At 43.0% G+C, this 14,469-nt stretch overlaps 2 protein-coding genes across 5 annotated transcripts in view; one reads left to right on the top strand and one right to left on the bottom strand.

Moving 5' to 3' along the window:
- LOC108163360 (putative mediator of RNA polymerase II transcription subunit 26) overlaps positions 1–14,469 on the top strand; it is a 115,810-nt gene that overhangs the window by 39,924 nt on the left and 61,417 nt on the right. The window contains exon 1 of one of the 3 annotated variants that reach the window (XM_017298607.2): positions 6,375–6,443. The exons of the other annotated variants lie outside the window; for them this stretch is intronic. The gene's annotated coding sequence lies outside the window, so the exon portion shown is untranslated. Of the gene's footprint in view, positions 1–6,374; positions 6,444–14,469 lie in introns of those variants that run through there. 3 annotated transcript variants of the gene reach the window in all.
- Positions 4,104–8,435, bottom strand: LOC108163361 (structural maintenance of chromosomes protein 6-like). Of its 2 annotated transcripts, XM_033392876.1 has the most exons (13): positions 8,335–8,435; positions 7,820–8,254; positions 7,476–7,749; positions 7,293–7,419; positions 7,157–7,234; positions 6,930–7,102; positions 6,492–6,868; positions 6,053–6,431; positions 5,542–5,983; positions 4,885–5,487; positions 4,610–4,828; positions 4,420–4,550; positions 4,105–4,359 (listed from the first exon to the last, which is right to left on the bottom strand). In XM_033392876.1, exons 2-13 carry the CDS (start codon positions 8,247–8,249, stop codon positions 4,329–4,331), a joined length of 3,264 nt encoding a protein of 1,087 aa, XP_033248767.1. In that variant the 5' UTR covers positions 8,250–8,254; positions 8,335–8,435; the 3' UTR covers positions 4,105–4,328. The 2 variants fall into 2 exon arrangements, with proteins under 2 accessions (XP_017154099.1, XP_033248767.1); XM_017298610.2 differs by having other exon boundaries at positions 4,104–4,359; positions 7,820–8,434.

Raw genomic sequence — 14,469 nt, 5'->3', positions numbered from 1 at the left:
AAACAAGGGACAATGCGACTGATGATACAGAGATGATGCTAGTATGCTGGAACCAGTCTTTCGTTTTAATTAAAATAAATCAACCAAAAAAAATGGTAATTGTGATGGAAAACAAAGGGAAAATTGGAGTGGAAAATGGTGTATATTTGTAGTTTTTAGTAAATTCGGGTTATTTATACGATATACATATAAAGATGGAGGCATTACCAGAATCATTGTTAACACAAGAAACTCTTCCATTTCTTCCTCCTTAAAGTTTTCTCATCTTATAGCCAAATATTCTTGATAATTTTCTCCATAATACCAATAAACTTACCCCATTTCGATGCCCCAAAAGCAACACAAGTCATTCCCTTTCCTTTAAAGACGCTTTTCACTTGTTTTTCAATCCTATTTTCTGCTCCGGGAAAGCTCTCTCCGTGCCGCAGGCCACAGCAACATCTCGTGGTCTCATTACAATAAATTATGCAAACAAGCAACGGACTGAGTCTCTCTGACTTTTGCACCCAACTCCTACTCCTACTCCTCCTCGTACTTGTACTCGTACTCGTACTCTTTCCTCCTCCAACTCTTGTCTCTGTCTCTGCCTCCTTCTCTTGTGCCATGTCCATTTCTCCAGCGACTTCTTGCACGACGACGACGACGACGACGACGACGACGACAACGACAACGACAAGGAGCAGGGAGGAGGGCCGTAATTAAAAGCCATTCCGAGGAGCAGAAGTTGTCTTTGATGTGTAGCCTGAGTAACCCCCGAGTCCCCTTTCTCTCCCGAGTGGCTCTCCTGTCAACCGCAACCCCCATGTGACACCAAGGCACCCATCTCTCTCCCGTTTCCCTTCTCGGGATTCCCTTCTCTGTGGTGCAAAATGTTGTCCATAATTAGCGCAGTTTTGCATTCGAGAGAGAGAGAGAGAGAGAGAGAGAGAAAGACCGAGTGGCGGATAGACGACAACAAACTTACACCTGTCCACGGGTCCGGTGTTACGGTTTCCCAGTGGTTTATCCACACTCTCTGTGACCCCGTCCTCTGTACGAGTACCTCTCACTTTGCGGATGATTTATGGTTAGAAGTTCCTCTGGATAGTAATACGAGATTGTTTCCTTATTTTGGAATACCCGTAGTCCCCAAGGGGGTATAGGCAATCCTTTTTAGTTAAAGAACCATTTTGGATCTGAACATCGTACATTCTATACTAAAAGATTTGTTAAGGTGTACACTATATATGGTATATAGTATAGTACTGTAGTTCAGTAGATCTTCTGTTGAATCTTCTTACAGCTTCTACTGCTTCTTCTACTGGAGACAGTTGGAGATAAAAGAGTTTCCCATGGTAGAGGATTATTATGGAGTGGATTGATTGATAGTGGAGAGAGTGGAGATGATTGATAAAAATCGTTCCAGAAGGGTTTATCTCTACTGTTTTTATAGCCAGAATTATGAATGAAAAAATAAATTTCTCTCCCAGTATGGCTTAGCAGTGAAGCAGTGCTCCATCTCTCTCTACACCTCTCTACAGCTCTCTTCCAGTGGGACTCGTACTTGTTTACTTTCTGTTTTTTTTATTTTTATGAATTTCTACTAAATTATGTTGGCACTTTTCTCTCTTGCTTAATAAATTGTTTTCTTTCTCCGTTTGCGCACGTTTTTCAGCCTTTCAGATTGTAAATCAAAACTGTATTTTTATGGCGATTAAGATGTCCTGGTTAGGATTTTGCACAGTGCTGCTGCTGGTGGTGCTGTTGGGGCTGCTATTGCTGTTGTTGTTTCTGTGGCAATTAGCTGGCCACCAACCAAGAGAGTGACTAATGCCACAAGAGGCAGCAGTGGCAGGAGACGAGGAGGCAGCAGCAGCAGCACAGGCCACAGTTACAGCCCCAGCCACAGCCCCTCCTGCCATGCCTCCTGTTGGCGGCGGGCCTCAGGCGACACGCAATAAATTAGCGTAAATTTACAACATTTTCTAAATTAAAAATGGCAAACCGAAGAGTGAGAGAGGGAGAGAGAGAGCAGGGGGGGGGGGGGGGGGGAGAGAACGGGAGAGCGGGAACGAGACAAATGATAATGATGATGCTCATATAAATTTAGCAAGGGTACAACTCTCTCCCTCTTCCCCGTCCCAAGATCTGATGGGAGGGAGGAGTGGAGTCGCCTCGGCTCCCCTTCTTTCGCGCGACGTTTTTTTTGCAACTGTTTGCTCGTTTATCGTTTGCTGTCAGTCGCCTCAAAGGGGGGCAATTAACGCTGCCCCCAACTACTGCTACTTGCAACAGCCACAGCAATAGAATCTATAGGGAGGGGCAGAGCAACGAGTACGCCAGTACGGAGTATAGAGTGCAGTTCAGGGGATATCGCGCCCAGTTTGGGCCATGGCTGGGGGTATGGCCCGGCGACATATTGGCGACGCCATTTTGACGCCGTCGCACGCAAAGGACAACAACGCCTGTCTGTCTGTCGCTCTGTCTCTGTCTGCTCCACTCTCTACGCTGTCTCTCTCTCTTTTTCTCCGCACTGTGTCTCGCCACAAAAAACTGACGCCGCTGCCAACGTGGGGCTCTTCCCCCTTCATACCTTCTCTCCCCTCTGTGTCTATGGTTTTTCCTCCTATTGTTTTCTTTATTTTTATGTGTAATACACTCTATGAAACGGTATTACGATTATTAGGAGAAGAATGACGCCTCTGTCTATAAGGAAAGTAGGCACTTAAGCGGACAGTCGAAGTTCCAATCGAAGTTTTGTCTACAAACGTCTCTATATTTTAATATACATATGTACATGTATGCTATATGGTTCTATTAGCTATATTTTTTTAGCTTACAAAAGTCTCACATATCCAAAAGTGTTTAAATCAAGAGTTTAATCTGCTCTAAAGAGTTTTTATTGAGGGATTATAAAGAATATTACAATTTTAAACTGAAAAGAATCTTTATAAATGCAGACAATGTTTCAGAGTATCTTTAAATCGTTGTATCTACATATTTTCCATTTCTTGTTATATTTTTCTTTTGTTTTTTTTCCCCATTGAATTTATTGTGTTAATTTATTGTGTGCCATAGCCAAAGGCTTTTGATGGGCGCGATTTGCATATTATTGCAACCATTTGGGGCAATTTATGGCATACTCTCAACCCTACAAAAACCCCTATAAAAACCCACCCATTCCCTCGAACTGTAAAAGCTCAAAGTTAAAACAAAATTGGAGCGGGAAAAAGTGCAAAATAATAGATAAATTCCATAGATCTAAGTACCCTTTTTATATGCATTGCTTATATCCCTGACATTCCTCCGATTTGTAGAGCATCCCATAGTGAAATATTCGTAGTACATCTGTGCCGCAATATTCATTTTCATTTGGCAGCAAACACAATATTTTGTGAGAATTTATTTTTAATTTTTTGTGCATTATGCACCGCTAGAGAGAGAGGGTGGGGAGAGGAGTGAGATAGGGCCTAAATCGTATTGGCCTGCTCATAGTTTAGTCTTCTTCTGGCCAGAAAAACACTTTTAGAAAAATCAACGCCAACGTCAAAGAGCAGCAGAACAGCAGAACAAAAATAAAGGGAAAAATTGCAATGAAATTGAAAATAATTGCCACACGAGTCTGCCAGAGAATTGATAGGGCGATTTGGGGATAGGGGATTGGGGATTGAAGATTGGATGTGTGGCATGCAGTAGTGCAACATAAATCTTTGGCATAAAGGCAGAACCATCCCCAGAGATCACAGAAGAAGAAATAGAACGATGCATGCACCTCCCCATCTCTTTCGCTAAAAGCCCAAATGTATTTTATTGACAAATTAATTGCCGAAATTGCAGCAATTAAAATCTCTTTCTTTACAAGATAATTTTTGTGTTTTTGTTTGGCCTTCTCAATGGACAAATAACTTTTGCCAATAGCCAAAAAACCAAAAACTATTTCATTGATACAGAGACACATATTTCCTATGGTATTAATTATCTTTTTGTCTCTTTTTTGCTCTCTTCGCAGGTGAGTTCCACATATTTTTGCAAGTCGGTTTTCACTAGCTTCGATGGTCTGATGCCGGTTTCCGAGCCGCTTAACTGTTACATGTAAGTAGATTGCGGTTTCTGACAAACAATAACCCAATCAACCACGTCAGTGCCATGACAGAAATAAAATATCATCCACTAAGAGGGAGTTTAAATACTCTTTTTTGGGAAATATGTATGTTATATTATGGAAATTAATGATTTATGGTGCTATTTTTGTAAAAAAGAAGTTGTAGGAGTTACTTGGAGTAAATTTTCCTTAATATATTCTCGATTATGAGATTATTCCATTTGTGTAAAATACATTAGTCTTAAAATTACGAAGAGCACTTATTGGGCGAAGACAACCTGTAAAAATCAACACTTAAGACTTTTTTCAACGTAAACTTCTATACAGTATGACAGTACTTGAGTATTCTGATGTATGGACTCTCTACCACTTCCGTGTCCAGGGGTGTCAGAAAGCAATACTGTCGCATTCGCCAATCTTGACCCTCATTAATTAGCAGTTCGGTTATCAATTTCCGATTGACTTCGTCCTGCAATGAACAGAAGTTTAGAAAGTTCCAAAATTCCCCAAAAAATACCGTCAACTCACAGTGAAGATGTCGTATTCGTCTAGAAAATAAAACGGATGATCTGAAGTGGTCCAAAGACCTTTCAGCAACGAAACAGTCGCGAAAGAGCGTTCGCCACCGGACAGACTTTTGGCGCTTGAGGTTTTGTTGCCGCTTGGCGGAAAGACATGAATGTCCCACGTCTTTGCTTTTAGATTAAATTCAAAGCTTACTTTAAAGTGTCGCTGTTCTAGGGTACACTGCAGAACATAAAACAAGTTACTTTAAGTGAAAAGGAATAGGGGGAAAGCCTTACCTGAATATTATTCTGAACCATCGTCAAGTAATGATAGCGATATTTTTGGAAATTTATAGCATTGGCGTGGTACACCTGGCGCAGATCATTGATGACCTTTTCTGATAGTCTAAAACGATTGGCATCTTCGACAAGGTTATGCCGCAGCACAGCTAAATTCTGCTCCACCTCTGCGGGATTGTAGTTAAGTTGGTCCACTTGTTTGATCTTTGCTTGGTATTGACTTATTATGTCTGAGAGTTCCTCTTCCGTATTCGTGGTCTCGATGAATCCCCCCATCAGTTCAGCCGCTAGGCGCGCCTTCGCCAATTCATTGAAAACATCCTGTTTAACTGTTTTCTGATTTCGCAGCAGCTCTACCATTTTTTGGAGACTGCGATTCTTTTGCGAGAGTTCACTGTCCAGGGTACGCTTTTTTTCGGACACTTCGTGGGCCTTCGCCTCGAGGCTCTCCATCTGTTTGGTAATCTCCTCGAGGGCCTTCAATTCAACGGATTTCTTAGCTTCATATTGGGCCTGAAGATCTTCGCTTTCGTCAAGTTTCAGCTGCAGCTCACAGCGTTCTTCTTGCCACTTCTCGATTCTCTCACGGCAATCGGCAATCTGAGGAAGCAAAATGTAATTCGACTTCAAGTTGAAACGTTGGTATGCACTTACCAGACGATCTTCTTCTGGCAGATACTCGGTGTTTCCTATTTCCATAATCTCTTGGGTAGCCTCTTGTACTTCGGCAAGACACTGATCGATTTCGGATGTCTTTTTGGCCACTTCCAGAGCGATGCTTTTTTGCATTTCCGTCTGTGTATTATAGTCCGCTTCCAGAGATACCGCACGCTCCTGCAGACTACGCTGCTCGTCCTGCAGCTGCTCGATGCGATTGTCCACATGCACGTATCGGCCTGGGCATGAACGAAACGAATACTTGGGGGGAGGTGTGCACTCCAACCCGAGGCCTGGCACCAGCACACGCGTCAAGTTGGGCGGCACGTTCTCTGTGTCGGATGTGAGAAATTCGGCGATCTCTTTGGACTCGGTCACCAGCACTGTTTCGATACGCATCAAATCAATTAGGTAGTTCATAACAACCGGATCATCGCAGCTATAAATTCGACGTGGAAGGCAGTAAATGCTATAGTATATAGAAGGGATATATATTTACGCCACTCACCTGATTTCATCGATCAGTACTGTGGTGTTCGGCGTAGTGGCTTGAACTTTGAATTTGGACACATTGTAAACGCGTTCTGTGAAAGCGCTTGTAATGATCGTTGGCACATTATTGCCATAGAACCTCTGGAGCAGGGCTCTCAACGATTGACTGTCCTCGTGCGAGCTGGCAATGTATGAACCCAGGCATTTGGATAGCTGGTTCACGATCAGATCCCTGTACTTGGGATTGACTGCGGTTATGTATTGGCCAAGAGGACCGCGCGGCATTCGGTGCTGGTTCGGGCCGCTATACTTCGAGCGCAGAGCACAATCGACATTAATCGCCAGTTTGTTGGTTTTGTTCCGAACAAGCGTCTCAATATCCAATTGGATTTTTTCTGGACAACACAGTAAGCAAAACGATTATAAAGATATTTAAAGATAATGTTCAAACTTACGCGTGGATTGTTGCATTTCGTTTCTCTCGAGTCGTCGGGCATTCACCTGTTCGCGCACAGAACTCAATCGTTCTTTGGTCACCAGTAGCTCCTCTCGGAGCTGCTTAACGAGTGCCTCTCTATCGGCGATCAGCTGCTTGAGCTCCACCGCTCTGTCCGTGTTCTCCACGCTTTTCTGTCTAATCCGGGCATAGTCGCCGCGATAATATTCGTAGTCGTGCTGCTCCTCGCTCAGGATTTTTTCGGCATTTTTCATTTGTGTTCGGATATTGCTGACTTTGGAAAGATGCTCCTGCATTATGGTCATGGCTTCACGCAACTCTGTCTCGTGCGTTTTGTAGACATCTTGGTTCTGCTGTTTCATTTCCTCGAATTTGCTAAAAACAGAACATGGCACATGAAGATTGCTCGAGAATTGGTTGGGATTGTGAAGGAAACCTCAACTGTAGCGTGAGTTTGGCTTGTGTGGAGTCCTCCTGGGCTTTGGCTGCCTTCAGCTTGGCCTTCTTGGCTTCCATTAGTTGAATCATCTGCTCCCAGTTGGCCAGCTCCTCCTCTTGCTGGCCCACCGCCAGCCAAGCGAGCTGGTTGCTGGCTTCTTCTAACTTCAACTGAAGAGGCATACAAATTGTTAGTAAAAGAAACCCATCTAATGGTCTACTTGCCTTGACTGCTTCCCTATCCTTGAGTCTGGCTAATTTTTCTTCCTCGGCGGCCACCAGTTGTTCCGATATTTGCTTTCTCTGTGGCAATGGGAAACGTATTGGCACTGAAAGTAAACTAAGATACGATTTCGACTACCAATTTAAGTCTTTCCAGAGCTCGGCGTAGGTTTTTGCGTTTCACAAGACATTCGTCGAGATCATTCAGACAAATATCCAGCTGCGTTGCCTTCATCAGGAGTGTGAAATTTGACTTTGGATCCAGTCTGCAATCATTTAGCTGCAATCATCGTTCGTTAATCTTTTTTGCGGTTGAACTTACTTTTTAAGAAATTCCCGTGAAGCCCCCTGGTTGAGCACAAAAACGGGATTCTCGACATGAATGCAAAAGCGGCGCAGCAGGCGCTTAACATCATCTAATTTCCTCGAGACGATTCTACCGCGTGCATCCTTTAGCTCATAGGTCGAGGATGATTGGCGTATGTGCCGCACCACCGTCAGATGCGGTCCCATATGTTCCGCATCGAATCGGTTCCATCCAATATTACACAGGGTTATTTCGATTTTGGCTGCCTTTTGGCCGTTTTTGATGAGCTCTGAAAACAACAATCAATGGATACATAAGCTGGAAAGGCACACGTGGTAGTTAAGGCTGTAGAGACGTACTCGTTATGCTGGTCGCATGGCTAGTGGCGCGTGCGGTGCCGCCCAGACCCACGGTCAGGGCTGTGATCGTGGCACTTTTGCCACTCCCGTTTTTGCCCACCAGAAAATTGGTATTGGGTCCAAACTCGACCGTAAAATTCTCATGGCACATGAAATTCTCCACGTGTATGGATATGACCTTCCCGCAGCGATTGAAGTCACTTGGCAACTCTGGTTCGTAAAGCAACGAAAGATTTGATGACGAAGATGATCGCTGCGAATTGCGTGAACCTGTCGACTGTGGACTCCACGTGTTGTTTTCCATGTCCTGCTCGACAGTTTCTATCTTGTACTCTTCTGCGACTGTGGTGGCAATCTCGATCGAGGAAGAACTATCTCCATTTGTACGTTTGTTCTGCATGTTGCATTCTGATATACGATTTATGTACATATTCTCTGAAAGCAAAAAGCTCGGGCGAATTTTCGTAAGCACCAGGACGCCCAACAGCAAAAATTGTTGTAGGGGCAGTACTTACTCGGAGATGTTCGCTATCTAGAAACGAGGTTTCGGGCTGAAAAATGCACACAAAACTATGATTTTTCTTTAGTTCTAGTTGTTGGCTTTGGTTTTGATAAACTTTACAGGAAAACATCAACAATAAAAGATGACAACTATCGCTTGCGTGTTGCCTGGTCTTACTTTTAAATATCGAATTTAACATCGTTGTACTGCCAACCTGTTGGAAATGGCCTGTGCAGAGCAAGTGTGGTAAAGTGTGTTGGTAAAGTGTGGTTATGGCATTCGACTTTCCTAACTGCCCAAACATTTTGCTCGTGTTTTGCTCTCTTCGGGTTGAACGAGACAGAGTAGCAGTGCATTTAATGTGCCTTGAGTATTTCATAATGGGATGCTTATTTGTCGTCGTCTTGCCACCTGTTGGAATCATGATCATCAACTCTTAAGACTTTGTTGCAACGCAAACGTATGGGAACATACTTGATTACCGTACTTTACCAGCAAGTCGCCATGGTTTCGTTATGTAGTGTATCGCTACTAGAAAAGCCGTATAGCGCCTACAACATCAAACGAGTTTCGTGGGATTACAAACAATTAGAGCAGCTTTATGCGTAGTTGAAATTTATCAACCGTCAATTGGCGTCTCGAATGATTTACATTTATTTTATTTGATTTTTTTTTTTTTGTTTTTGTTGGTTACTTTTTGCGCCTTTATTCGAAAAGCAAACATCATGACCAACAAGTTGCTTGATCTGGTTTATGCCACAGACAGAGGCAAAGAGGCAGAAACGGTGTGGTTTCTGTTGCTGGGTCTCTGTCTCTCATTTTTGACACCTGTTTACGCACCTTGTTTTTTGGGAGACACACACAAAAAATAAGTCGATTTTGACAGCAACACGTGTCTGAGTGGCATGCGGTATTTTGGGGAGGGGGGATCGTTACGGAGTCTGGGCGCTTATGAATGGTGTGCGGGGTCTGGAGGTTTTTGGTTTGGAAATGTCGATTTGGATTAAAGAAAGTATAAGACATTGTAAAAGAGTGGGTAAAAGGGTCTAGCGTATAGTCTACAGAATTGCAGTATTTCTGTATGGTAATACGTGGTATTTTCAGATATTTTTATGAACCATTTTCTGGTATTTCTAAAATGTCTAAAATATGTCTAAAATATCTGTTATTTCAGGCAATATAACCACTTTATAAACAGAATTTTCTGTTTAAATCCGCACAGCTTTAAAAATATTAAACTATATTTATGACTATTATGGAATGAAATTTGTAATATAGGTCACTCATGATTCACAGTAAAAAGATTTTTCGCTCAACTTTAAAATCAATAAAAACTAGCACAAAAAAGAAACAACCAAAACCAGAACAAACCGAAGAGGAAGATGTCCCAAAACCACCCTTGAGACACATCCCAACTACAAACAAGAGCAAAAAGTTTATAAATGAAACAAAAAGTAAAAGAACAAGTAGAAAAGGAAGAGCATAAACTAGAAGAAGAAGTGGAAGGGGAATGCAGAGGCAAAACTAGTGGAAAAAGTAGAGCAAAAGTAGAATCCAAATGAAGACAACGTTGTCGCTGTTGAGATGCTGCCTGGAACTTGGGGACTCCTCTCCTTCCAGCGATGGCAATGGCGATGGCGAGTCGTCGATGTCGTAAGACAAAAGGGCGTCAACGTGGCACGAAAACCCAAGGGATACAAAATAGAAGAAGACGAAAGAAAAGAAATGTCGGCTAAGGAAATAGGAAGAAGCAGCAGCAACAGAAGTGGAAGGAAAAACTTTTCAACGTCTGCTGGGTTTTTCCTTTGCTTTTCCCCCCCGTCTGTTGCCTTTTGGCGGAGAGAGTGAGAGAGAGAGCAGGCTATAGCCGAATGACGGCGACGCCCTCAGACAAATTTTGTTGCTGTAGGTTGTGTGTGGCAGCAACAACAACAGCCATAGCTAAAGCCAGAGCTCAGGAGTGGGGCTGCCAGTGGGTGGTGGCTGTGGCTGTGGCAGTGTGGCAGAGTGGCTGTGGTGGTGGTTGGACTTATGGCTTAATTGGGTGGCTGGGCAGCGTCTGCCGAGACGAAACCAACAGCAGCAGCAGCAACAACAGCAACAGCAACAACAAGGTTCGCCATAAATGGGAAATTGCTTTTTGGGACGACCCACAAAAAGAGAAAATCAGCTAAGGAGAACCGAAGGTTGTAATACTCTAAGAAATATAACTTGGAAGTAAAAGTTATCATTAATGCAAAGGATATCTATATTCTATCTATAGAAAAATCATCTAAATTCTCCGATTTTTTTCATAGAAACCAATAAACGAGCCCTGGAGCCATGGTATAAAAGGATTTTTATTGATAGACTGGAATTATTTCATCAGAACTGAGTGATCTTATCACCAGTTTCAACCAAAAATTGGGACTGAAGACATCTATCTATCTATCCATTCATGTATTCTCGAGAGATCTTCCACCAATAAATATATTTTAAGCACATCTTTTGTAGTACACTTATATCTTAGGATCGAATATATCCATGATTATCTATCTACCTATCTATCTATTTATTTACCTATATGTATATCTATCCATCTATCTACCTATCCATCTATTCATAAGTAGCCTATGATAGGGCATCGGAAAACACTTTTGCTTCCATGTCGTTCCGTCGTTTAGTCGGTCTTTCGGCCGTTTCGTCTGTTGTTCCGACGGTCTGTGCCCTGTATATGGCGCCTTATCTCGCCCTGTCTTTCCCTTTTCCCCAGACTTTCTCTCTCTCTCTCTTTATATATGTAGTAATCTGTTGTGTGTGTGCGTGCGTCTGCTGGCACTGTCTGCTGGCGTTTACCAGACGACGGCAGCAGTTGTTGCCTCGCCCATAGCTTCCGTTGCTTTTGGCATTTGGTGCCACATGCTGCCCTGCCCCGTCCCGCCCTGCGTCCTCCTCTCTCTCATCCTTCCGCTTCCTTTTACGACTCCTCTTCTTCTACTCTCTTTGCTTCTCTTCTCCCCCTTTATGGGCTGCTGTCCTTCGATGTCTGCTGTGAGTGCGACACAGTTTTGTGTGTTATATCGTCCTTCTCCTTCGTGTTGTGTGTGTGTGCTTTTCTGTGCCAAATGTATTGCTCGTTATGTCTGCTGGTGTGCTGTCTGTGCCTGTGTGTGTGTGTGTGCGCGTATTGGTGTTTGTTCATGCGTCTGTGTGCGTTTGTGTCTGTGAAAACTGTGGCGCGTGTTTGGCATTAGTGACAGTCATGTCAGCAAAAGTTTGAGGCACATTCAACATTCCAAGTTTATGTCGTCCTTTACCTCCCTGCCACTGCCTCTCACCTCGCTCTTCTCTTCTTTCCTCTCCTCTTCTCTCCTCTTTTCTCTCTCTCTCTCTCCTTACTTTTCGGGGTCTGGGGCGTGGCAGCAGCTGTGGGTGGCGCATGTTCTGAAAATCACATTAAAGCTCCTTCTGGCTTTTGGTGATTTGCTTTTCTTAAAGCGAATTTTTTCTTTTGGGGGATTTTTGTGTCTGGCTTTTGTTTATTTAATCATAAGGATAAGCACATTGGATTCGCTTTTTTTCGTCTCCTAGAGGTATGCAACAAAGTTTGTTTTTCCCCTGCGTCATGCAGCAGTGCCTCTCGGTCGGTTTTTATGGAATCAACCCACAAATCCTCGTCTTTCTCTTGAAAAAACATTTTTTGCATGGTATATTCGCGACGAAAGTAATTGTAATAATTTGTTGAGACGATTTTTTTTCAGATGATTCTGATTATTTTGATAAATTGTTTATGATATGTCTATTCATCGTCTAATGATGGTCGAATGGTTTTAGTGCTGCAAGGCTCTCTCCTACAACAGTTCGAGGGTTATGTCGTAAATATCTTTTTCGTTTCTGAATATGCATTAGTACAAGTTTTCAGGTTTTGAATAAAATCCGCTGTACTGTAATGAATCCCAACCATTGAAGAAAGACCAAAGAGTATTAGCCAAAGAATCCTCATTCCTTTCGATTAGCGTTATTTCGTTCCTTTTAGACGCACAATTTATTCACATCTAAGCCGAATATTTATTTGATTAAATTTTTAAAATTTTTGTTCGAAAAAACCTTTTTTTTTAGTGCATATATGAAAATACTGTAAATTCGTATGGAAATTGGACGTACAATCTTCTTTTCTCTCTATGAAGGTCTCTCCCCATCGTAAATCATAAATACATTCTTTAGAGGCTACCATTCTATGCCTTGACTTTGAGGCTTTTTCTCTGAGTCTCGTTTCGAGGGCGTTACGTAGACGCGTCCTGCAATTATCCAATCAAGCTGCAGGCTTCCTCTCTCTCTCTCTCTCTGGACGCCGCCCCGATCAAAGCCTGTCTATCATTTGACTGAAATCATTTCCGCAATTTTATTGTGCCTCGTGCCAACATAGAAGGAACGTGGGCGGCATGCTCCCAAAAAAAATCCGAAAGAAAAAGAGGGAAATTAGACTCGAATTTTCCCCTTTTTTTATGGGCCTTTTTTCAGCTGCGGCAGCTGCTGCTGCTGCTGTTGGTAGGATATAAAGTACTCTCCTACTCGTATCTAAATCCATTCCATGGCCAGGTCAAGTTTGGGCTTTTAACTGGGTTGAACATGAGGCACGAGGCGGTGCCAGACCCAAGACTATGTATTTTTTTCGCCGCTATCTTGTGGTAATAACTTGTTTCGCTCAATATGTTTTTTTTAATACACTGAAAGAGGGTATTGTGATTGTAATAAGGAGAAGGAAGATCCAGGGAGAAACGGAGAACCGACCGAGGGGGGCTGCTGCATGACAAGCGAAGCTTTCGGGAACCCATTCACTATTTTTTAAGATATAAAGCATAGAAAACTGAATAAATAGCCCATAAAAAGACAGTTTTTGCAAGAGTATCCCCCGCTTCGGTCTTTAATTGTGGCTACTGCTTTTGGCCAAATGGTTTTTTGCATTACAATGTCAGATTAATCAAAACGAGCCAGCGAACAGCAGCAACAGCAACAAAACGTTAACTGAAGAGAAAACCCGACAATTGTTTGGGGTCTGTGATGGGGCGTACGAGGAGCAGTACGAGTATTGCTTACTGTTTGCTTCACAAGAAATACGAATGCATAAATTTTTATGTTTTTCTGCTACCACATTTGATGGGACTGCAGTCTGTGGCTATGGCTATGGCAGTGGCAGTGGCAACGTCGTCTATGGGTGGTGGCAACAAGTGGGCCAAGCCACCACCGTCACCGTCACCGCCATGGCCACAACCGCAGCGGCAAACGGCAGTGGCAGAGGCAGCGGCAGCGGCAACAGCAGATGATTATCGGCTGCAACAACAACTGACGTTGCCTCTGCATTAGTTTTTATTGAGGCAACTGTTGGCTGAGGCTCTCGGGGCACCAACTGCCAGACAAAGCGGCGGTGCAACAGCAACAGCAGCAGCAACAACTGACAGAGCAACATTTTCATTACCATTCATCACCTGACGACGACGGCGACCGACAACGACCGACAACGACGACGAAGACGACGATGACTCCAATGGAAAACCTTGTGCCGCAGACCAAAAGACCTCGACTTCCTTTGGGTCGATGCAACTGCTGCCACTGCCACCGCTCTTTGGGGCACCTCAGGCCTCCGTGGCAGTTGCATCCATCCATTGTGTGTGTGGCCCATGGCCATGGAAGTTGCTTGTTCAAGTTATGGCTTTCTATGGTGATCAATGATCTATGAGAGAAGGTACGGGGCCGCCTCAATGATGATGGAGAGAAGAGGCACAAAGAATAGGGGAACGAGAATACGAATGGGAAATGGGGGATAGGAGGATAGCGGGATAAGAAATGTAAACCCAAGCTCCTACATTTATGTTCCTTTTTACGATGATTTTTAATATTTAAGAGGATAACCTTAAGGAGGGTCTTATTTATGTATCCTATCTTACTTCATTCCTCTTTCTTAAATCGATAATTATCGATCCACAAAATATTGATACAATTTCGATGGGAAAAGCTGGCAATGATCGATTAAAATTTTAAAATTAGATTAATTAATATCGATAATTTTTCGGTAAATAAACCATTAATTTAATCGATATATTTAATCGATTTCGATTACGTATTAAGTGCATTTTTGGTGAATTTCCCGAGACAACTTAGACCTACATTT

This window comes from Drosophila miranda, chromosome 4, assembly GCF_003369915.1.
Source record: "Drosophila miranda strain MSH22 chromosome 4, D.miranda_PacBio2.1, whole genome shotgun sequence".
Lineage (NCBI taxonomy): Eukaryota > Metazoa > Arthropoda > Insecta > Diptera > Drosophilidae > Drosophila > Drosophila miranda.
The sequence above is the reverse complement of the archived record's forward strand: the minus strand, read 5'-3'. Positions and strand labels throughout refer to the sequence as shown.

Coding starts and splice junctions, on each gene's coding strand:
- LOC108163361 (XM_033392876.1), bottom strand. CDS start 8,249: ATGTACATAAATCGTATATCAGAATGCAACATGCAGAACAAACGTACA. Junction 7,420..7,475: donor TCACGGGAATTTCTTAAAAA/GTAAGTTCAACC, acceptor AAATGATTGCAG/ACTGGATCCAAAGTCAAATT. Junction 6,869..6,929: donor AAACTCACGCTACAGTTGAG/GTTTCCTTCACA, acceptor TTCTGTTTTTAG/CAAATTCGAGGAAATGAAAC.